Genomic DNA, 23,836 nt, shown 5'->3' with positions numbered 1-23,836 from the left:
TGTTTGTCTGTGTCAAAGGTTCATGCAGAGGGCAGAGGGTGCAGAGCTATGTCTCTCTTATGTTTTTCATGTTTTGTTCTTTCCAGTGTTAAAATGACTATAAAAACCAGCTGTATCACTAATGAAACACAGGCTAGAGTACATCCTTGTCCTACAGACTTTGTTAAATATTTGTGCCTTTGAGAGAGAACAGAGGCATGTTTTTGACTTCATAATGCAGAGAAAAAAACAGGAGAAATGTTGAAGACTGCAGAGACAATCCGTATCCATCCTTGTGACTGGGGTGTTATAGGAAGGGAAAGCCAGTGGATGTGGTTTGCTAATGGATGTGTGCATCCAGTGATTGTATGCATGTATGCATGTATGCATGCATGCATGCAACGCCATGCTGCTTGTTGAACACGTGTCGGATGAAATGGTTTGAGCCTGCAGCTTGTAAAAGGCTTCAGATGTGTTTGCAGTAACCTTCTCAGACTTTCTGAGAATATTCCAGGTCCTTAACTGAACTGTTGTTGGCTGACTGCTGGGAATACACACACACACACACACACACACACACACACACACACACACACACACACACACACACACACACACACACACACACACACACACACACACACACACACACACACACACACACACACACACCTGGTTTTCCCTCTTGACACTACATTATGCTGGAAAGGTACACTGTAACGTCCAATGTAAAATATATGGCTCCCATCCAAGTGTGGCAGTAAAATGCTCACTCACTCCAGCAAAGTCATTTAACCTTCATATGTCTGCTCTACAATATCAAACCAAAGACGAACAAGACAGCATGGCCCACAGCATGTGACAAATTTTGAACATATAACATTTTTAAAGGTAGTGATGGTGTGGATGATATTTATTTACTGATATTAAGTCTTTCCTGGAGCGAGGCAGGTAGCATCTGGCAACTAAGAACACTAATTCAAACCTAGCATATCACATTTATTATTATTCTATTTATTATTAACTTTAATCTTGGTGCCTACCAACATTTTTATTATACAACTTGTGTTATCTTTACTAAAATATAGTTCAGTGGACAAATGCTATCACTTCATAGAAGAGCCACACCTATGGCTGTGGAGTCTGTAAATTCAAGTAAAGAACCAGAACACGGACAGGCTGCATTGATTGAAGGAGTGTGAGTGTGGTGCCCTGAAGATTTTTATTTTTTTTTATTGATTCTTTTTATATATATGATTTATTTAATGTTATATATTTATTTTTCAAATATTAGGAAATAAGCTAAATGTGATTTTAAAACTTGAATAATAATGGTCATGAACTCTGATGCCATTTGAAAAAATGTCTAGTGAGCAAACTCCACTTTACCTCTTTCTGTACAGTAATTGAATATAACCTTCATTTTTGATTATAAGCATAATGCAAAAGTTTTTTTTTTTTCAGAAATAAATCCTTAGACTCTTTTACTTTAGTGCTGTAATTGCTGATAAATACCACCTACTCTTATCACACTGTATTTCCACCTACACTTATTACCCTGTGTGGGGCTTTCACGTATGAATATTTCATGTTTTCATGAATTTTCTCAAAGCATAGACTATAAATCTGCTAGGTTTTTATGTCATTTTAAGTACCATATTGCCATTTCTTTTTCTGTAATTACTAAATTAAAGATGGGCTCTCTCTCTCTTACTTTTGTACTTTTTCCTCACAGGTTCCCTGGGAGCTGTTAAACTTGTCCATGTGACAGGAGTCCTGAAGTGGCAGAGGGCATGAAGAAACACTGTGATCTCATAGTGGCTGGTCCATGACACTAAACTCCATTCAACCCTCTCCACTCTCCACCCGCCCTCTGTTCTCATCATACCGGACAAGCAATCACTCACACCATTTACACAAAGCTGCACAATGGCCAGCAAGAGGAAATCCACTGTACCCTGCATGATACCATCCAAATCCAAACATGTGCGTGAGGAAATCATACTGGGCTCGCTACCAGAACTCCTACCAACGATCCCAGAAGACAGCATACTCAGCATCTCTGGAGAAGAGTCTGGCCATTTCTCTCACAGCTCCTCCAAATCCGAAAGTGGCAGTGAGATGCAGAAAGGAGGTACATACAGCTGCCCAAAGTGCCGTTTCGAGTCCAGAGATCTAAACTACTTTTTGGATCACATGCACAACTGCCACTTAGACTTCAGGGCCCAGCCCACTTTCTACTGCCTGAACTGTGGGGTATCAGTCGTCCGCTTTGAGGCTCTGGCTCTGCATAACGCTACCGCCCACCCTAAAATAATGGAGGGCTTGGTCACTGCCTCCCTAACTGTCAACAAGAGGGATGGAGTGACAACAGTGGAGCAAAGTCTCTTCACAGACAGCAGAGAAGACAACAGAGAATCTGGGATCTCCCTCACCAAAACACCGATTGCAAAGATGATGAAAGCCAAGGGGGAGCACAAAAAGATTGTGGTTTCTCACACCGTGGAAGTACGGAAGATAGACACTGGAAAGGATGTAGACCCCAGCATGCTGACAAATGTGCCTGAACTCCAAAACGGGGCTCTCAGTCTTTCTGGCGCCCAAGCTATGCCGAGGACCACTGTCGCCCATGTGACTAAGACGACAGTGTCCAACCAAGTCTTTCACCAGCACACTCCCTCCCTTTACTCTCCCCCCTCCTCTGCTTCCAATAGAGACCTTCCAAAGGTGATGATCCCTCTCAGCAGCATCCCCACCTACGATGCCGCCATGGACACCAGCAGCTTTCTCAAGACGTCCTTTGGCAAGTTCCCCTACCCGACCAAAGCCGAACTCTGCTACCTGACGGTGGTCTCAGAGTTCCCCGAAGAGCAGATCAAACTGTGGTTTACTGCCCAAAGGCTCAAGCAGGGCATAAGCTGGTCTCCTGAAGAGATCGAAGAGGCCAGGAGAAAGATGTTCAACACAGTGTTCCAGGGTGGAGCACCTCAAAAGCAACCCACTACACCACGGCACGTTAATCACATTGTAACCCATCACACTGTCACTGCCCATCAAGGCTCAAAAGGACCAAACTTTCAGATGGCCAAAGTTCCCTACAACAATATGAAAACCAGGCCTGTCGGAGTCATGGCCACACAGGCAAGCATGTCAACCAACCCCCATGTCACTAGGGTCTCGTATTCTACTCCAATTGTCCCCCCAACGTTCCCATCTGTAGTCAGAACAACACCGGTACTGACCAAGAATAGTCAACCCACTGTGGAGCTAGACAAGAGCAATGGCCTCGGCCTGGACATGGCTGGAAGCAGCGGTTGCGCCAGTAGCACCAGCAGCAGTCGAAGCAGCAGTAGCAGCAGTAGTTGCAGTAGTAGCAGCAGCATCAGCAGCTATTCCAGCAGCAGTAATGGTGCTGAGACCGTCACCCGGAAAACGGTGCATAACAGCAGCCCAACCAACAGCATTAACAGCATCACCACTTGCTCTACCAACATCAGCAATAATGATGAGCGCTGTGTTGCTGACACCAACGGGAAAACATACGTCCAAAGCAACAGTTCACCAATCGGATTGGAAGGTTCAAACAGTACCAAGAGTCAAGTAATCATCGATAACACCAGCAAATCCAACATCACCTGCAACAATCATAACGGCAGCATCGTCAGTCCACAAGAGCAGGCCCACGCCGCGAATCCTGACGATGAACACAAAAACTACATCCACAAGACCAACAACGGCAGTATTAGCAATGAATACCCCAGTACTACCTGTAATGACAGTGTCCCTAACCTGAACATTGCCAGCAAATCCCCAACTGAAAGCACCAGCACTACTGTCATTACAAAATGCAGCTCATCTATTTTAGATGAGGGTAAATGCAACAAGGACTTTCCCATAAAAGGCATGTCAATCTTACAGCAACTCATCAAGGAGGAGGACCCGTTTGCTAGAGACAGAAGCTGCCCAGAGCGGAAAATTGACCCCATCAAGATCAACTACAAAAGGCTGAAGATGAACGAACCAGATACTACATCTGAGATTGTACACCAAGATCAAAAGTCTGATACAGCTGAGGATTCTGCTTCTCAGCCGTCTTTCTCCCCCCCTGGGCCAACAAGACCCCCCAGCAGCTGCACATCCTCCGACAGATTTTCTCCAACACCCGCTGGCCCAGCAGTCAGCAGTACGAGGACTTAAGCGTCCAGACGGGCCTTCCCAAGTCAGAGGTGGTGCGCTGGTTCAGCGACAGCCGGTACAGCCACAAGAACGGGCAGCTGAAGTGGCTGGAGACGTATCAACGACCGCCCGCGGTAACAGTGGAAGTGAGGAGCCACGGAGATGCTGAAGCCGAGTCTCCAAAGGACTCTCCAGTGGCCAAAAAGAAACTTGTTGAGAAAGACACGAACAAGCACCTTGAAGGAGATGCAGGACTAAACTCAGGGCAGCGGGTTGTGTGGCAGGATTCATACTCTCCGCTGCTTGGTCTGATGGCGTCCGAGGGGAGCGTCGAGCGAGCCCGAGCTGAAGAGTCAGCGCAGCCGAGAGACCTGCAGGATCCCTGGTCAGAGAGAGCAGAAGACCACCAGCAGCCAGTGGCCAGTCAGTCACTCATCGAAAAACAGACGGATGCCAATCAGGCCAGGTACTTCAGTCACAATGCTCGAATTACAAAGTGTGATAAAATCTCGTAAAGTAAGTTACACTTCTTATTCACAGTGCCTTGTGATAATTTACAAAGCTTAGTGCTATTTATCCATCAAGAAAGCAAAAACAATGAGCCAGGTGGAGTGATGAAAGCATGACAGCTTGTTGTTTGTAGTCATGGTTGCATGATGTACAGTAAAAAGGAGGCAGGAGAAGTGTGTACAGGTACTCATGCTGAGTAGCTTATTCAGGCAATCAAAGGTCTGTGTTTAAGAAGCTATTTTTAGATAAGTAGGAGTCTGGCCCGTTGAATTATAGATTTAGAGCGCATGCTAATATATGTGAATAAATCATGACAATTGTCTTTGGTGAGATGGATTTCCAAGAGGCAAGTTAACCCGTACACAGGCATCTTTTTACAATGTTTCCTCCCAGTACCTCACATTACAATAGAAATAATACAACAGGAACCTTTCAATCAGGTCCTCATGATTTGTGCATGTTCGGTGTGTGTGTGTGTGTGTGTGTGTGTGTGTGTGTGTGTGTGTGTGTGTGTGTGTGTGTGTGTGTGTGTGTGTGTGTGTGTGTGTGTGTGTGTGTGTGTGTGTGTGTGTGTGTGTGTGTGTGTGTGTGTGTGTGTGTGTGTTTCTGATAGGGATCGCCTGAGGATGGAGCTGCTGGAGGTGTGATGAAGCAGGCCCAATCGCGCCAGAGGAGCATGATGTTAAAAGGCTGGCTTGCTCCCCTGGCCGTGGTCTAAAAAGAGTGTTCATAATGACAGCAGATGTGATTGTAGCTGGACCGTTGGACTCTGACTGTAACTGTGAATACCCCCCACCCCTCCTCCTCCTCTTCCATCTGCCATCACTTCCTGCCATCGTCAAAAGAAAGAACTTCTCACCTTTGAGTCCTGTGATGTTTAAGCATTTCATGCTTCTTTGTGGTTGTGTGGGGAGGGTGCACAATGAGGTCAGTACGAAGGATCAAAGAAAGAGAAAAGACGCACACTGACTGGAAAACTGACTTGAATGAGCAAAGATAGGATAGGGCTGAGAGATATTGTTTTGGGGTCAGAGGGAGAAATATATATATATATATATATATATATATATATATATATATATATATATATATATATATGATTGAAACTGCACTAAAGAGGGTTTGTACTGACTGGACAAACAAAAGACGTGTCAAGGAAATCTTATTGTTGGCTTTGTGATATTTTTTACTTTTTTAGCAACCAGTACTTCAGCACTGCCTTGAATTTTATTTTTTCCGTTATTTGTTTTTTCAATTCTATTTACTCTTCTATAGTCACTGTAAGTCCAGATGCAATCAAACATGGTTTATTTAGATCTGTATAAATGTTGGTGATCACTTTGCAGTTCAGCTACCGCAAGAGACTATATACAATGCACTAATGAAGACAGCAATGCTACAAATCCCACTGCCCCACAGTAAAGGTATTGACAGCTCCGTCAAGATCAATACACTACACTGCCCTGCAAACTGAACAGAGAGAAGCCTGTCACGCTAATGTTGCCTTACTCAGCTCTGTCCATGTTTATATGACCTGTCTGTCCATCACCTTGCTTTCCAGCTACCGTGCTGTCCTGAAAAAAAGAAGAAAAAAAATACATGCCAGTGCATCAATGGTCACTGTTCGTCTATATCTGTGAAAAAAAAAAATCTTGTGCTGCTTTCTGTACACTTGGAGATGTTTAACTTTAAGCTGTCATTATATCTAATATTGTTACTGGCGAAATGTTGTTTAAAGCTAAATTATCAATTTGATCCCTAGACACTGACAGAGTGAGATATTGTGCTAGCTAGAGAGCCAAATGAGGAGATCTTTGCTCTCCTCTGAATTTTCTTGTGTTTATATAAACATACAGTCACTACATGAATCCTATTAAGCTGCATCTTTGTCAAGCTGCTAATAGCTAAGAACGGTGCTATACCATCCAAAGTGAAATTGGAGGTTGATCTCCTACCAGCAGTGTATGCACTTGTGTCGAATGTTACAAATTTATTTTGGTTTGAGATAGTGGAATCTGGACTTACGGTGTTATGATCACTTTTATGAAATAGTCTGATCATAAAGCACTGTTGTATCATCCTTTCTACACTTCTGAATCTTTACAGAATAAACTGAATACTCACCTAGCAGTAACGTGGTATTATTTGCTCAGCACCTTGCACCAGGAGTGAATATGAATTATGCCTTGGATAACAGTGAAATTATTCAGTGTGATGAATGTGAAAGTAACACGTTGTGCACTGGGATTGAAGAAATGCACACAGCCCCACCTGCTGGTGAGTAGTTGACAATACAGTTGGTGTTGAAAGCGGAATTATGGGGAAGGAAATTTTAGTTAAATTTCCATGACAGGCAATCGTTAAAGAATAACCTATTTATTTTGTATGTATTGTGAGGTATTTTGCCTTATTAATGTATGCAGATGGTGACCAGAGCTACTCTATTCAATGAAGGGTGTGTTCTGTGGACAAAGAAAAGGGTTATAGGCCAGCCAGATGTTACAGGGAGAAACTAAAAACCTTCTGGGAGGTCCTCACAGGAATGTACAGGATTGCAACAATTCCAGTCACACCACAGCTCAGTTTCCAACATATGATATTCAAGTATTTTAATGTAAAGGACTAGATTGGATAGTGATGGTGCAGTGGATAGGACACATGCCTTTGGTGCAGGAGATCTGGGTTCATTTCCCATTGCCATAGATCAAACTGTGTCCCTGAGCAAGACACTTAACCCAGAGTTGCTCCAGAGGCGTGCAACCTCTGACACAACAGGAAATACAGCAATTGTAAGTCACTTTGGATAAAAGTGTCAGCTAAGACATGTAATAATAGATTCAATTCTTAGAACTGTTCATTTGTCTTCACGTTTTGTTAAACCTTACATGCGTCACAGGCTGAGAACCTTCAGAGAAAGCGTAAGCTCGTTTTAGACGATCAAATGATTGACTAAGCAAATATGAGGACACTAAATTGGGCAAGATCTCCAAGATGGCCGCTAGTGTAAAAGCAGCTTTGCTTGGGAGCATTGAGGTTGGTTAACACTTGTCTTCAGAATCCAATCCACAGATAAAGACAGTAAATTTCTGATAAATAGAAATGTGGAGAGAGAATAAAATATAAAAAAAAAGAAAATCACAAGAACATAGTACATTTACTTGTAGGGTTTTATTTATTTTCAACCTACAATGAGCATAAAACTAAAGAAAACATGATCAAAAGGCTATGACAAAAGGTAAAACAGGAATAGGATGTTGACTTTACAGCTACTTACAATTTTCCTATCATAAAAGTGGAATAAAATGAACTGAATTCACATTAAATGTTACATTATTTTATCCTCAATCTTTACATAATTAAAAAAAACTGTCTAAAATTGTAACAGATTGGTGATTTTTTTTGGCAAAGTTGATATCCCTCTCATATCCTTCGGGGAAGAAAAACACTTTAATTTCAATGACTTTAAATACATCATAGCATTATCTTCAAGTAACAGATGGGAGTTTTTTTTTTTTTTGAGACAATTATTAAATTAAGTTAAAAATCGATGTAGACAGAGCTATGCAGAAAGATTCAGAGGATGCTTACGACTAAAGGATAAAAATGATTGGTTCACATTTACACTGAAAAGAAGTCCCTGATGGAGGCTGTAAAACAAAATATTCACATTCTGCTTGCTTGTTTAAGTAAATATTGACATGGTTGCAGTATTTTTCCCCCCATTTGCCTGCCCAGACAGTCTTTCATGCTAAACAATTCAACATAGTCCAGTTTAAAATATTCACCCAAACAATTTCATGGCCAAGCCCCGGCATACACACACACACACACACACACTCAAAAAGTAGCGCTCACATTTCCAATTCCTCAAAAAGGCGCGTGGGTGTAGTTAAGGAGATCATTCGATTTAACTTTGTCTATTAAAATATAGAATTCATTAATAATACACAGAAGGGCTAAAATACAAAGCAAGTGAACAGAGAAAATAAAATGAAAGCATTTTGTTTTTGCTGAATACAGTAGCTAGGACCACAGAGTTCAAAGTGGAGGCATTGTCAGGTTTTGTCCCAGAGGAGGGAGGGAGACAAGGTAAAAAGGTCTTCCAATTACTGGGACTATGCCTTGATGCTCTGTTGTGGGTGTAGTTCAGTCTTGATGCCTGATCTCAGATCAGATGTTTAGACTACCCACAACACCCTCCTTCCACTTCATTATGGCCTCATCATCTCGTCTTACAATGTCGGTGTTTTTTTTTCTGCTCAAACTGTCTGAAATTCCTGATCAGGTCTGGCCATCAAGCAAAAGTCTGTTAAGCTAAAAGAACAAGTATCCGATAAAAAGTGTATCATAGTTTCAACCACAAATTTGGGATTTAAAATTCAAAGTCTTCGTCTGCCATGTCGATGGCCCAGGCGAACTTCTCACGCTGGGTTTTGTTGTAGATCTTCTCCACAGGAATGCCCCACTTCTTACACCTTAGGACACAGAATGAAATGACAGCAAAATGTCATTATTTAAGAACCACGTTCCTCATTGTACTACCTGTGCATCTTTGTCCAACAACAAAATCAGGGGAGGGAAGGCACAGTCAACCCCAATATCAAAAATTCATATTTCTCCTCTTACTTGTAGTGCTATTTATTAATCTCTAGATTTGTTTTGGTGAGAGTTGACCAGTGTTGGGCATTTCAGCCATGGAGAGGTCTGCCTTTTCTCTAATATAATGGAAATAGATAGCACTCAGATTGTGGTGCTCAAAGTGCCAAAAAAATAACAGCCATTTTTGATTTTGGGGTGAACTTTCCTATTGAGCAACACGAGTAAAAGGTTTTCAAAATGTTTAAATATATATTTTTAGATCATCATCATACCAAGCCACAGAGATGCGAGGGTCCAAATAGTTGAGCTTGGAAGTGCCAAGGGCAATCTGCTTGTTCTCTTCGCGATCGGTCGCCTGCACCTCCAGCTTCATCAGTTGCTCCTCTATTCTCTGCACCGCCTTCTTCTTGGTCTCCACGGTCCTACAAGGGAGACAAGTGGCACACAAGGTTATAACTGTGGTGAACAGGGTTGACCAGGGAGACAGCATTTCGTCTAGAGCAAACCTTTAGATACTTACTTTTTTGATTTTTCATCTCTCCGTACTTTGGCATCAGCCTTGGCGCTCTTCAGTTCTCTCTTGGCATCAGAAAGCTGGTCCCTTTTAGCATCAATCTAAGAAAAAAAAAAAAATGAAGTGATTAGTCTCAAAAATTTATTGAAGGACAGACATGACAATTTGGAGGGGTCAGGGAACTTAAAAAAAAAAGCCACACGCAACTGTCAATTTCAATACCCATCAAGCTCTTTCTAGACAAAAATAAATTAGTTTCTGCTTTAACATTCACATAAATAATTTGCTACTGCAATGTAGAAAAACATTTACAAATTTCCCATTGAGCCAAGTCAAACAATGAACAAGTCCACATTTTTGGGGATATAAAATCCTTACTTGAACTTGAGGTTAAACAATTAACAAGATAGCATTTCATTTAAACCTACAAATGAAATGTGACATTATAAACCAACCATTTCTCTGGTTAAGCAAAAATAAAATTGAGTGTCAAAGAGTAATAAAAACATGCGTTAACCTTAGTCTGAAGGTTCTGCATAGACTTCTCAAATGTCTTTGGTGGAGCCCTCTGATGGTTACACAGGATAGCCACAGCCCTGTTGGCCCTGTTGTAGGACAAGATCTTGGCTGGAAGGTTCTCATCCGCTAGAGAGAGACAGTGTGTATAATGAGATTTATGTATGCAGAATGATTCGTGACAGTAGTCAAACACCAGATTAAAAGCCTATTAATTTCAAACAAGCAATTTAGATGCATGCACCTTCTATTTATCTCTACATGCAGGGTTCTTACAGCTTTAAAAAAAAAAAAAAAGACTAAGAAAAATAAATAAAGAAAAATTCAGGCACTTTCAAGGTACTGTAAACCAAAGGTTTCCAGACTCAAAGCTTATATCACAACATCTAAATGGTTACTAGAAATGTTAAAAGGTCAAGGGACATGTGCACGTTCTGGCCAGCATCTGGCATGAGATGCCAGGAGACACTTCAAATATTAAGATTTTTGGTTTACATGAGAGATTGTGAAGATAGAACGTTTAAAGCGCAACTCTCCAAAACGCAACTAGGGTCTTTCTGTGAATGTACCAGAGTCAAACCATCGTTTAAAAAAAAGCATATTTAGGACGGAAGAGTCACTTTAAGAGTTACTGTATTCTCGTTTTTCGGTCAAATAGCCTTTTGAATGGGAGTGGTAAGGGCACTTTTATGCTAGCCTCAAAACAGCCATTTTTAAAACACTAAGGCTCAACACAACATGAAACTTTGCTCCAAGTATCACCAGGGGCACGACACATGAAATCCAGCATTGAGAACACAGTTTGTGTACACAGAGTTTACTAAAAAAGAAAGGTTTTGAGCAACTCACCGTAGCTTTTCTTCTGGTCGTCGATCGAGCCAGTCAAAAATAGTCGAGGGAGGAGGGTAAAGATGGAAAGCTCCTAAAGCTTAGCTCCATATAAATGCAAGGATAATTTGAGTTTTTGTTATTAGTGAAAAACAATATTGACCTTGTAGTTGGAAAAAGGAGCCTCATAAGAATGACATTTCCTCCTATGGAGTCCATTCATTCGCAGATCGCCTATTTTTGACTGGGAAAATGGCAGATCGTGTAAACCACTGTTAATGTGAGTTGCTCAAAACCTTTTCGTAAACAGTGTTCTCAATGCTCTAGTTCATGTGTAGAGCCCCTAGTGATACTTAGTTTAAAAAAATAAAATAAAAATAGGACTCCCATTCAAAAGGCCATTTGACCGAAAAACGAGAATACGGTAAATCTTAAGTGATGCTTCCGTCCTAAATATGCTTTTAAAAACAAGTTTGACTCTGGTACATTTGCAAAAAGACCCTAGGTTACATTTCGGTGAGAGTGATGCTTTAACCCTTTATGGGTTGCCCTCCCCCTGCCTCCATTTGGAGTTGTGGAGTCATGTGGTTTTCTCTCAGCCAATCAGGGGAGATCAAGCTATCTGACAGATATTGACATCTGAACAATCAGCAGTGGCCTGGAGCACCTCAAACACAGCCATCTTGCAGAAATCATAAATATTGCTTTTTTGAACCTGGCTTCTCCCACAGCTATGGTAATAACATGTTAAGTTGATGTAACTCACAAATTATTTGGTTGAATAGTTGTGTAAAAAGATTGAGATTGTTGTTATTTGCACAGCATTTCTAAAAATTAGCTTAATGTTGGGCTGAAATCTAAATGCACCATATTTGATCATATGCCCCGTTCACCTAAGACTAGCATGAGTGGCACAAGTGTCCATTTTTAGACATGTCTACGAATGTATGTTTTTTATTATATTTAAATGGCATACATAGGGGCTTATTTTTAGCGCGAGGCCTAGTACTGTGTGAATTCATTTTAATTACTCAATATTGGTGTGTGATAAAACACAACTATGTGTAAATATAAGTGTGCTACCAGTAATTATAATTGATTTTTCCTGTTTTTATATTTTCTATGGCAATACTCTTTTTCTAGTAGATCTAAATTACACGGTCACTGTTTTCCTTTGGCTTAATATTGACTTAAAAGCATATTCCTTTTGCAGCTGTCTGCTCCGCTCTTTTATGGGGAGAGGGATACCGTTGTTGTTCCCATAAACCCTGCCAGTGATGATGATAGCTCAGAGGAAGAAGACAACGATGTGGCAGATCCCGACTTCCTTCCACGCACCCACAACCTGGACATTGATGGCCCTTCTGCCAAAAGGAAGTGCATGGGGCCTGCAGTGGAGGTGCTTGTAGATGAGGACCTGGGCGAAAATGATGACAATCAAGAGCCGGCACCAACAGCAAAAAAGGCCCAGTAACAAAAGGAAGCCAGAAACCCAGGAACCCTCTAGAAGAAGGTTGACCTGGACAACCCACCCCTGCCTGAATACCAGCACATTCCCCCTGACTTCATGCAAAGTCCATTTGATTATTTCAGCAGGTACTTCAGTCGTAATAAGTAATCTTGCACATAACATATCAAACTAACCCAGATGAACATCAACACCCCTTTGCCACCACTGAGTTAGAAATTATGAGCCACAAAGTTCATAATTTCATCATCACTGGCGGCAAAGGTGGTGTTGATGTTCATCTGGGTTGCATATAAGTTGGTTTGATACGTTAGGTGCGAGATTACTTCACGACTGAAGTACCTGCTGAAATAATCAAATGGACTTTGCATGAAGTCAGGGGGAATGTGCTGGTATTCAGGCAGGGGTGGGTTGTCCAGGTCAACCTTCTTCTAGAGGGTTCCTGGGGTTCTGGCTCCCTTTTGTTGGTGAGCCTCTTTGCTGTTGGTGCCAGCTCTTGATGGTCATCATTTTCGCCCAGGTCCTCATCTACAAGCACCTCCACTGCAGGCCGCACACCCTTCCTTTTGGCAGAAGGGCCATCAATGTCCAGGTTGTGGGTGCGTGGAAGGAAGTCAGGATCTGCCACATCATTGTCTTCTTCCTCTGAGCTATCATCTCTGGCAGGGTTTACAGGAACAACAACGGTATCCCTCTCCCCATAAAAGAGCCGAGCAGACAGCTGCAAAAGGTATATGCTTTTAAGTAAATATTAGGCCAACTCTGATTTTTAGAAATGTTATGCAAATAACAATCTCAAATTTTTAACACGACTATTCAACCAAATAATTTGTGAGTTAAATCAATTTACCATGTTTAGTTATGATGTTAAGAGTTTTTCTTGTATGACAGTCAATAGGGTTGGGTGTGTGTCAGCCATCACGATGGAATCATCCATCGGCACAACCCCAACTGTCAAGCCAGTATCAGTAGCCTACCTCAAGACAGAGAGGTCTCTAAATAAATGTTCCTTGCAGGTTGTGTGTTTTTCACATAATTTTTAAAATTCACTCTGGGTAATTTTTGTTCACCCTAGACGGGCAAGTGCTCATATATGGTAACTTCATTGACCTTGATTTGAACTTTTTTTTTGTAAATGTCCTGTACCATCCCCCATTACCTTTCTGAGGTTACAATTTAGAATTTCCAAAGATTTCAATGAGTGCCCTATAAAGGGTTAAGGAGTATATTCAAAGTCAAGCATATTCTAACCTTAAAAATGTTTAAAACTGAAACTTTCAAGAATTTGTATCAATTATGTACATGGGACTAAATAAAGCTGGATTTGAGTGGTTTTAGATTCTTTGACTGCAGGTGGAGACGTACCACTTGTGAGCTGCTTTAACTGCTGTTGCAGGGTGATTGAGGCGTTGTAGGTACGGAAGACTTTGGCTGTCAGACCGTCCATCAGCTCCTGAAGATGCTTGTTCAGAACAGAAGTCTGGGAGGAGACAATCATTGTACAAAGATTGGTTTTTCAGAGTGCCAAAAGGTAGACATCAGTTAATTTACAAACACTCTCCAAATAAACATTTATGCAATCGTGAATTTTCTGCCAAAACCTATTCCCAGGTTACGTTTTGCTTACATTAAGGCGATCAAACAGGTCATCGTCAGGCTCCTTGTTCTCCATAAACAATTGAAGATTCTTAAATACCTAGAAGAGGAAGAACACGCATAAATACAGAGACAAAGTTTGCACACTTAAAATGGAAAAAGACTGCTTTACAGTTCTTACCCTTTTCTCCACAGGGACTTTGTTGTAGTAGCGGATAGAGTCTTTACCCAGGAAGTCAAACTCCACCACGTACTCTTGACCATCGTTCTCTGGATAGAGTTTGATGTGTTCAACTCTCAGCGAGCAGCAGCCCACGGTGTCTGCAGTCTCGCCTTCCTCCTTCTCATTACCCGCTCTCAGAGCCAGCTAGAACACATCAGGACAGCTGGATTAAAGCCGGTTAACAAAGAAATTCCCCCTCTCTGCAGCTGGTGTTTACTGCACCCGCTAATCCCCACTTGCAAGTTACAGTCAGTTAAAAAGCAACGACACAACATTAAACTCCCTAGAGCTATAGACACTCCGGACAATGTCACCAGTAATGATGCACCTCACCTTGTCGATGAAGTAGAGTGCCACAGCCCTCTGTCTGATCCTCATCTCCTTAGACTTCCAGTCTTCGTGGTACTGGGTTCTGATACGGTCCACACATTTCTTCAGTCTACGAGCCGTTTCATACTTCTGCCAATCCTTCTCTCCCTGCAGACAAACCGCGTGGACAAATGAGTAACTAAGGAACTAGATGGGGCCATGTTTGTTTGTCAAACATGCAGACCGTCTGAACTTATTAAATTAGTAAGTTGTTGCACAGTACAGCAAGTAATGGGACATTGCAGTCTCAATATTTACATTCCAGTGGAGCCCACATTTTAACAGATTGTCAAGGTTTTGAAAGGTCACAATGAATCGGGGGAACATGAACTCTGGAATGGCTAAAGACTCATTTTAAACCAAGTCAAAAACTCCTTTTAGTGCAGAACTCGGCCCACCTTGATCCTAGAGCTGGGGTTCAGCATGATATATTTGATGGAGCCTTGAATGTTCTCCGTCCACGACACCAGCCAAGTCACCTTGTTGTCATGACGAACCTCTTTCCACTTAGTGCCTGGAGGAGGCTCTGGGTGCTTGGAATCCCTATGGAGGAGCACATAGAAAAAAAAATTAAAATACTCCCTTAAAGCGTAACCCTCGCCAAAATGCAACCTAGGATCTTTTTGTGAATGTACCAGAGTCAAACTTCCGTTTAAAAGCATATTTAGGACGAAAGCGCCACTTTTAAGATTTACCGTATTTTCGGTCAAATGGCCTTTTGAATGGCAGCGATAGGTGCACTTTTATGCTAGCCTCAAAATATCCATTTTAAAAAAAAAAAAAAAAAAAAAAAAAACACTAAGAAGGCTCGACACAACATGAAACTATGCTCCAAGTATCACCAGTGGCTCTACACCTTAAAAGCATTGACAACATTGTTTGTGTACCCCGAGTTTACTACAAAGAGCCGCAGCCATTTTATCAGTCAAAAAAAATCTGTTTCCGAATGCAACATAACAGGGAGGAGACTAAAAGACGGAAAGCTCTTAAAGCTTAGTTCCATATAAATGCACGGATAAATTGTTGTGTCGTTAGTGAAAAACAATATTGACCTTCTAGTTGAAAAAGGAGCCTCATATGAGTCAGTTCATTCACATATCGACTCGTTTTGACTGCCGAGGTGGTAGTGGCCGGAAACAACAACAGCTGCGGTGAGTTGCTCAAAAACTCTTTAGTAAAACTGTGTACACAGAATGTTGTCAATGCTTGCGTTAAGGTGTAGAGCTCCTGGTGATACTTGAAGCAATGTTTCATGTTGTGTCAAGCCTTAGTATTTCGAAAATAGCCATTTTGAGACTAGCATGAGAGTGCACCTATCACTCCCATTCAAAAGGCCATTTGACCCAAAAACGAGAATACGGTGAATCTTAAGTGGCAATTCAGTCCCAAATATGCTTTTAAAATAAAGTTTGACTCACGTACATTCACAAAACAACATTTTTTTTCTTACACAAAAAAAAAAAAAAAAAAAAAAAAAAATTCACCAGCATAGCAAGGGAAAATAAATAAACCTCACTCACTTGCTGCAGTTGATGATGATGTCTTTAGGCCTGATGCGCCGTTTGAGCATGCCCATCTTAGGGTGGTCTCCACGGCCGCGGAACAGCCCTGGGGGCTCAATGCGGAAGTTAGCAATACGCTCCCTGTGGTTGTCCATGATGCAGAAGCCGTACTCTTGCAAGAGGCGCTCATTCTCCTCCTTTATTTTCTATGAAGTGTTGGAACAAAAACGCATCAGAAGTCCAGCTTGTTCAAAAATTTGAAGTCAGTGTCAAAAATAAATTTCATTTCCAAAAAATAAAAACACTTCTTGAATCCAATGTCATTCAACACATGAACAAGTGCAAATGGGGTGCATACTTTCTCCAGGTACTACATTTAAAAGTGCCAACATTACTTGCAAGGTAATTTGGTGGAATTAACCATGGATGAATGGCTGAATGCCATTCCAAAAAATTTACTTAACTGATTTATTTAGCTCCTCAACTGTCAATGTGTGGGGTAAAGTAATACTGAATTATGGCCATGGGCTGGTGTGGCTGACTGGCATTTTATCAATTTTACAACTACTATGTAATAAACAAAAAGGAAACACCGCTGAGATTGTCCGACTAATACTTTCAGTCAATATCATCCTGTAAGGTTGATTGATATTGTGTGGCCCACTATTTTAGTCCCTAGTTTCGATATACGTAGTAGTTTACCAGTTTCTCATCCTTTGTCATGGCCTTCCTGGCTTCAGACTGAGCCTTGAAGTATTCGCTCATCTCAGTGAAGTTGCACTTCTTCAAGTCTGTGAGCTTAGCCTTTTCCTCTGCAGTCATTTCCTGCATTAGCAAAACATAGTACGATCACAAAACAGAAATCTTTGAACAGTTACTTCACGACTGATTTATTATCATTCTACAAAGTGCATTCTCTTCCTACCTTCCTCCAATCTTTAAAAAAGTTTTTGCGGAAGATGTCTTTTGTGGTGTACTCATGGTCCAGCATTTTGGCAAAGAACGTGGCAACCTCTTCTGCCTCTGGGCTGAGCTTCATGTGCTTACCTAAAACCGTGCAAAAATATTAAATAGGTGCGTTTGTCCACCACTGACATGCCATCGCATGGTTCAACAGTATAGCTCTTGACTAACGTAAAAGTTGAGTACTGCCGTAGGGAAATACAGTCTTACCATCATAGTAAAATTTTACGTTACTAGGAAGAGGCTCATAAGGTGGTGCAAAGACTGGCCCTTTGTGTTCCAGAAACTTCCATTTGCTGCCATCTGTGTATCTCTCTTCTTCCCACCTGGAAATCAACCAAATCATTTGAGTAATGTACTTGATCCAACAATAGCACGCAATACGTCCATACGTGCTCCACCCCCACGCTGATTGGTACTCAGGGCTCCAGACTGCGACCAAAATTTTTGAGTGTGCGACTAAATTTTACATTAAGTCGCACATGTGCGACCAGTAAATTTGCCCCTTTTACACTTAAACGTGGAAATTTGTGAAAAGCTTATCTGTCCTCTCTGCATAGTGAAAGAGCAGAGCTCCGGCTCGCGCACAGGTGCAGACGGAGCAGACTCGTCGGCTCTGCAGTTTTGTTGAAGTTACAGTTAGTTACGGAAATGCCAATAAAGTGGTTGCAAGTGTGGTTAAATTTTTTCAAAAGTTCACACAGACAGCGTTTGCTGCGATATTATATTAATATCGAGGCGAAAGCGGTCCCGGGGCTGTTGACGTTATACTTCCTGTGAGTCAAGCAGGCACAACGTTGGTTTATCTGCCCTGGGGACTGACTGACAGGCAGCTTGATTTCTACAGCACCGAGCAATTAAAAATGGTCATGATGAAAATAAAAACAGGCTAAAAAAAGAATATAAATACAAGAATAAAAGTTACAGTGAGTAAGAAATTAATAATTATTCAATTCAAGGTTGTAGGGCAGGTTTGGGAGGAGTTTATTTTTATTTTAGTAGCCTAAACAATGCATGTTTAATTTTAAGTTGAATTCATTGTAATTATAGACTGGAGACTAGAGCTGGTATATTTTTTAAATATTTGTACTGTCATTACAGCGATGGTGCTGTCGGTTTACCTTATATGTTGCATCTTCAAAAGTGCACAATAAAATGTGAAACTAAATTTGAAACTAATTTCTGCATCTATTATCAAAGTGTTTTAGTAATACAGTGGAAATTAGTATAAATGTGAATATTTGGTTAGCATGTTGTTTTACGGTGTGTGCCCCTAAATTTTGTAGTTGCATCCCTAAAATTCTCAGTTGGGGGCCACTGTGCTCCTAGTGAAAAAAAGTTAGTCTGGAGCCCTGGTACTTCTGGTTGGCATGGATAACTCACCATTTCCACTTCTCCTCTGGCTCTTTCTTTGCTTTCTTTTTTCCATCAGTGACATCTCTTTTGTTTTTTGTCTTTTTGGGCTTAAGGTCCTAAAAACAAAACAAAAAAGAAGAGAAAGTAATTTTGCTCAAAAAAAAAAAAAAAAAAAAAACAATCTGGTAATCAGTATCAACACAAAAAGCTCTCAAATTTCTCAGGTACTCTCATTTTGTGCTTTAGACAAAAAGCCCAATCCCAAGTTTTCATTCTGCATTTGGCCTTTGCTTACCTCCTCTTGTTTCCTTTTCTTGGCCTTCTTGTCATTTTCAGTCTTAATTTTTTTGGGCTTGAATTCAGAGCTGAAAAACAACTTGTGTTACAAATTTGGTCACAGATAACTATACAAATACCCTGATCCTATGAAATACACATGGAAGACATGCATGAAGTCTAAAGGCTACTCACTCATTATCATCATCCCTCTCCCTTTTTAGGGACTTCTCATTTTTAGGAGAGTGGTAAAAACCATCTTCGGGCTCAGACTTCACTTGTAGAGGGCTGCAAATGACAATAGAAATAGCTTCATATTTAGTAAAAAAAAAAAAAAAAAAAAGAAATGCAGCAGGTAGCATAAATATAGTACTTAGGTGAAATTTTGAGTAAAATATAGATTCCAGACATACCTGGCAAAGCCATTCTCCTTTTTGACTTTACCATCAAGGGACTTCATCTGAAAAAAGTTAAGTTGTTTAAGTGCAACAGCAAATGATCACAACCAGGTCTGCATAAAAGCCAGTTGTCAAATATTGTCATTTTGATGGTTAATCATTAAGTTTTATATTTAACCTTCTTGTACTTTTCTGCATAAGCATAACTGGTTGGCCCCGAGTGGTGAATATTGCAGACTCCGAAGCCTTTGTATAGCATTATATGATAGGAGTGACCAAGAATCTGTCTATTGTACACCAATTGCCCTCAACATCCACCCCATTGAGAGACCAATTGAGTAAGTTTAGCAAGGGCAGTAAAATCACATGCACAACCATGTGTACCTTCTTCAATGAATTATGTGCATGGTAATTCACCTTTTTCTCCTTGTGCTTGTCCTTGTATTTGTCTGTGCTGCCATCTTTGTGCTTCATCTTTTCCTTCTCATTGTCTCTGTGTTTTTTGTCGGAGGGGTCCTTGTGATTGCTAGTTTAAAAAAAAAAAAAAAAAAGTGGTTTTACCCATTTAATACAGAAAATGGCTTGTCCACTTAGCGCAGAAACCTAAATTTAAGAGAATAGAAACACACAATACCTGTTGCCATGCTTTGACTTCTCCCGTTCTTTATCCTTCTTGTGGTCCTTATGTTTGTGTTCCTTCTCTTTATACTTGTCTTTATGCTTGTGAGAGTCTGAAGAAAAAAAAAAAAAAAAAAAAAAAAAAAAAAAGTCATCATCTTAAAAGTACCAAGTAACAATGGACTGAATAAACGGTAGGATTTCTGTGAGCCTACATTAGGTACAATATCTACCCAGTGGCCATAGTACAAGCCTATATACAAATGACAGATGAACACATGCGCTCCGCACAACCAGGTGGTAATATGGGACACCCCCTTTCCATAGTTTTAAGTAAAAAACAGGATTGGCACACAAGGTCTAAAATGCACCACAAGCGGAATGTCATGCAGAATGTAGACTGAAAATCTATTACACAGTAGCACAGCACCATCTACTGCCCATTGTTTGAGACAATGAAATATGCCAGTGAACAAAGTAGGCGTTCGCCCTCTTTAATTTGTAAACTACAGGAGAAGAAAAAAAAATGGATACATTTTTTTTAATGGAAAAATCAAGTCCACATGCTTTAGAGGGTTCAAAGTTATAGACCTGGGGTGCTTTTCTTTACACTACTCATGCTTTCTCTCCTCCTGTAACCCAGTAATAATTTCCCCTCTGCCACCATGGAGGATCTTCCAATCCCTTAATGGACACCAAGGAGAGGAGGCTTTTGGAGGAGCTTAGAGCAAGAAAACATTGGTGTGTCCTACGCAGAAGTCTTTTATCAAGTGGCATGACAAATGCCTAAACTTTAATTTCATTTTAAGGTGTCAACATACACATCTAAAAGAAAATTAGACTAACTTGTGTATGATGACTAAACACAATGACAATAAGATCACTAAAGGAACACGCCAACTTATTGGGACTCTTATTATTCACCGTATGCCCCAGAGTTAGACAAGTCCATACATACATACCCTTCTCATCTCCGTGCGTGTCCTAACTCTGTCCGACGCCTCCACCGCTAGCCTCGCTTAGCACAGATCCTGGAGGTAACCGGCTCCAATAAGTGACCATAAACGCCAACAATTTCCTATTTACACGTTGTGATTTGTATAGTCACAGCGCGTACAAATAACAAGGTCACATGAGACACCGCCATCTAACGTATACAAACAGGGAACTATATTCTCAGAAGGCGAAGCAGTGCTACTTAGGCAGAGTGATTTGCACGCAGCAACTAAGAAGTGACGTGGTGAGGAGCAGCAATGCTTTGCAGGTGTTTCGCTAAATCACTACGCCCAAGTAGCAGTGCTTCGCCTTCTGAGAATATAGTCCCCAGTATGTATACAGTTAGAAGATGGCTGTGTCTCATGTGACCTTGTTATTTGTACACGCTGTGACTATACAAATCACAACATGTAAACAGGAAAAGGTTGGCATTATTTTGTCACTTACTGGGAGCAGTAGGCTAGATGGAGCCGGTTACCTCCAGGATCTGTGCCAAGCGAGGTTAGCAGTGGGGGAGTCAGACAGTTATGACACACACAGATGTTAAGGGTATGTATGGACTTATCTAACTGGGGGATACGGTGAATAAGCTAAAGTCCCAATAAGTCGGCATGTTCCTTTAAAAACAAGATATTGCATACATTCGTTGTTTTGCAGCCATTTTCTTTGCAAGGAAGAAATCATTGACACGTATAGTTCCATTTTTCAAAAATACAAAGAATTGAGTTTATGAATTTACATTTGTGAATGTGAAATTTGTCAAGGAGCTAAATTAGATTAGTAAGGAAAAATGCATCAACGTCTTTGTCACTTTAATCATAATACACAATTATATAGTATCAAGTTAAATCTGAGAAAATTGTCAACCATTAAAAAGAACAGCATATTGAAAAGCACACCTGGTCACAAGCAGAGCTGGCAGGTAACTGGCTAGTCTATTAACAAGTCCATATTCCCCTGGTATGCCATGTGTTGATCATGGAGTACTTTGTTCTAAAAAAAATACAAAAACCACTAAACTCAAAACAGACTGAGCGTTACCTTGATTGTTACTTTTATCATTGGCACAAAGGCAGTTGATTTATGCTGTCCTCAGATCTAAACCAAGCCACTGATGTTAGATATGACCTATGTGACTGACTAGGGAACACATGGTAAACTGTCCAATGTATATGCATAAGAGTACAATTCGTAGTAGATAAATGGTTGAGCATGCTGACAAATGTCAATTGAGCCAGGCCATAGTTAAGATGCTCTCTGTTCAGTCTGAAGGGAATGAATACCACTAACTAGAAGTGAAACCAAAGCCCTTTATGTCCCATTGCTGATGAATGACAAATAAGGTTGACTGGTGTAGTTGTCTAGATGATTTTTAGCAACAAACAGCAGTCAATAGCAGATCAATATCCCATGCTTGGTTGCTGGAGTATTTAAGGCGCCTCAATAAATAATTTCACTGACACCAGACATTGAATATTTTGTCCAAGGTAGCAGGTGTTTAAAGTGCATCAACTAGAAAAAGTTAGTCCTGGTTAATTGGTATAAATATGGCTAGTGTCTTGTATAATTGATATATACATTTCTATAGCTTAAACAGTCAAAATCATAATAGCATTACAAACTCTAAAAACGGGCTCACTTTATACTTTAAGATATTGTCAAGATGCTCTAATATCCAATAACTTGTGTGATTATCAATTAAAGTTGATGACGTGCGGACTGTTAAATGTGGCCCAAACTTAAAAACAGGTGTACTCTCTCTAGCTGTTAAAAAGCAGTTTACTGTCGTATACTTTATTTAAAAAAAAAATGAAAGAGTCGAATATTGGTTACTACGTAGGATCTTAATGAAGCCCAATGCCTTCGCATTTCTCCTTCACTCAGCCATCTGCACTTCACAGCCTGGGTTCAGCTTGCAGTAGTCAGGCCGCTACACCGAAAAAAGAAAATGGCGCAGAGACTAAGTCCTCAACCCCCAAACCCTCACTTTCAGGTGGGAAATATGGTATTAAAAGTCAACCAACAAGAAATTCCAATACGATAAACAGATAAAACACCTCGAGCTGTGTACCAATAATTATTAGAATCGAGAAAATAATTTGCGGAAATGCTTTTAATAGTCCTCCCTTTTGAACAATAGGCGCTTGTGAGTGAGACAGAGGACTTAGTCTCTGGACGCCATTTCTGTCCTCTACTGAGAACTACCGTAACGTTACATTTGATCAGTGAAGACGTGATAGATATAAGGGAAATCATCCTTTAACTGGTTAGCTTCATGTCACAAACTTACCATTGAAACGAGACCCACCGTCAATCTGAAAAATCAAAAAACAGATGAACGTTAAATATCATAATGGCTAATAAGCCGGCTAACTAACTTTGAACTTGCTGGATTGAAAAGCGAGTTTGTTAGCTACCCTGCTAGCTAGGCTAGCTTGCTACGCTGGCTGGTAACATGGCTGATACTGAAGCCGCTACGGCTAACATTGGCTACAGCTAACGCCAAATTAAATGTGGCGTTAGCCCACTTTGTCTCGGAGTTCATGCCTATCCACACAATCCTGAAAGCTAACTAGACAGTACCTCTCCGTGAAACTACAAATAAAAACGCGATGAAACATGTCAAGACGGTGTTAACAACAATATGAGTTGGCTTAACATTACAAACACACTCGGTTAACCCGCGCTAGCAGGCACTATTCACAGTTAGCTAGCTAAGTTACCTTGTCAAACCAAGCGAATAAAACGGTAGCAAGAAATTGTACCCGTCAACCACAAGTGATGACATTACCTGGTCCCCACTCATGTCCTAAACGATGTTTGATTGAAAACTCAAAAATGAGTAACGTGTAGGGTTACCACACACCGGCGAGGAGATGCAGACAGACTGAAGAAGAAAAGACACAGTTGTGTAAGAGATGAAGTCCCAATTGTACAGTAATGCGCATG

At 40.8% G+C, this 23,836-nt stretch overlaps 2 protein-coding genes across 3 annotated transcripts in view; one reads left to right on the top strand and one right to left on the bottom strand.

Moving 5' to 3' along the window:
- Positions 1-6,795, top strand: part of zhx3a (zinc fingers and homeoboxes 3a) — a 13,299-nt gene extending 6,504 nt beyond the window's left edge. Inside the window, 3 exon segments of the mRNA XM_028574773.1 lie at positions 1,715-4,075; positions 4,078-4,621; positions 5,279-6,795. Of these exon segments, the coding sequence (XP_028430574.1) occupies positions 1,909-4,075; positions 4,078-4,621; positions 5,279-5,312 (2,745 nt within the window). The 5' untranslated portion in view covers positions 1,715-1,908 and the 3' untranslated portion in view covers positions 5,313-6,795.
- On the bottom strand, positions 627-23,836 carry top1a (DNA topoisomerase Ia). Of its 2 annotated transcripts, XR_003692346.1 has the most exons (22): positions 23,679-23,836; positions 23,178-23,202; positions 19,908-20,004; positions 19,691-19,799; positions 19,289-19,335; positions 19,071-19,163; positions 18,895-18,964; positions 18,627-18,715; positions 17,454-17,569; positions 17,206-17,327; positions 16,983-17,105; positions 16,299-16,486; positions 15,177-15,321; positions 14,743-14,886; positions 14,368-14,553; positions 14,218-14,286; positions 13,956-14,070; positions 10,296-10,423; positions 9,785-9,879; positions 9,537-9,686; positions 8,483-9,140; positions 627-651 (listed from the first exon to the last, which is right to left on the bottom strand). XR_003692346.1 is itself a non-coding variant. In XM_028574774.1 (21 exons), the coding sequence occupies exons 1-21, from the start codon at positions 23,691-23,693 to the stop codon at positions 9,038-9,040; spliced, it is 2,229 nt and encodes a 742-aa protein (XP_028430575.1). In that variant the 5' UTR covers positions 23,694-23,836; the 3' UTR covers positions 7,814-9,037. The 2 variants fall into 2 exon arrangements, 1 of the variants encoding a protein (XP_028430575.1); XM_028574774.1 differs by lacking the exon at positions 627-651 and having other exon boundaries at positions 7,814-9,140.

The sequence above is a fragment of the Perca flavescens genome, chromosome 4, assembly GCF_004354835.1.
Source record: "Perca flavescens isolate YP-PL-M2 chromosome 4, PFLA_1.0, whole genome shotgun sequence".
NCBI lineage: Eukaryota > Metazoa > Chordata > Actinopteri > Perciformes > Percidae > Perca > Perca flavescens.
The sequence above is the reverse complement of the archived record's forward strand: the minus strand, read 5'-3'. Positions and strand labels throughout refer to the sequence as shown.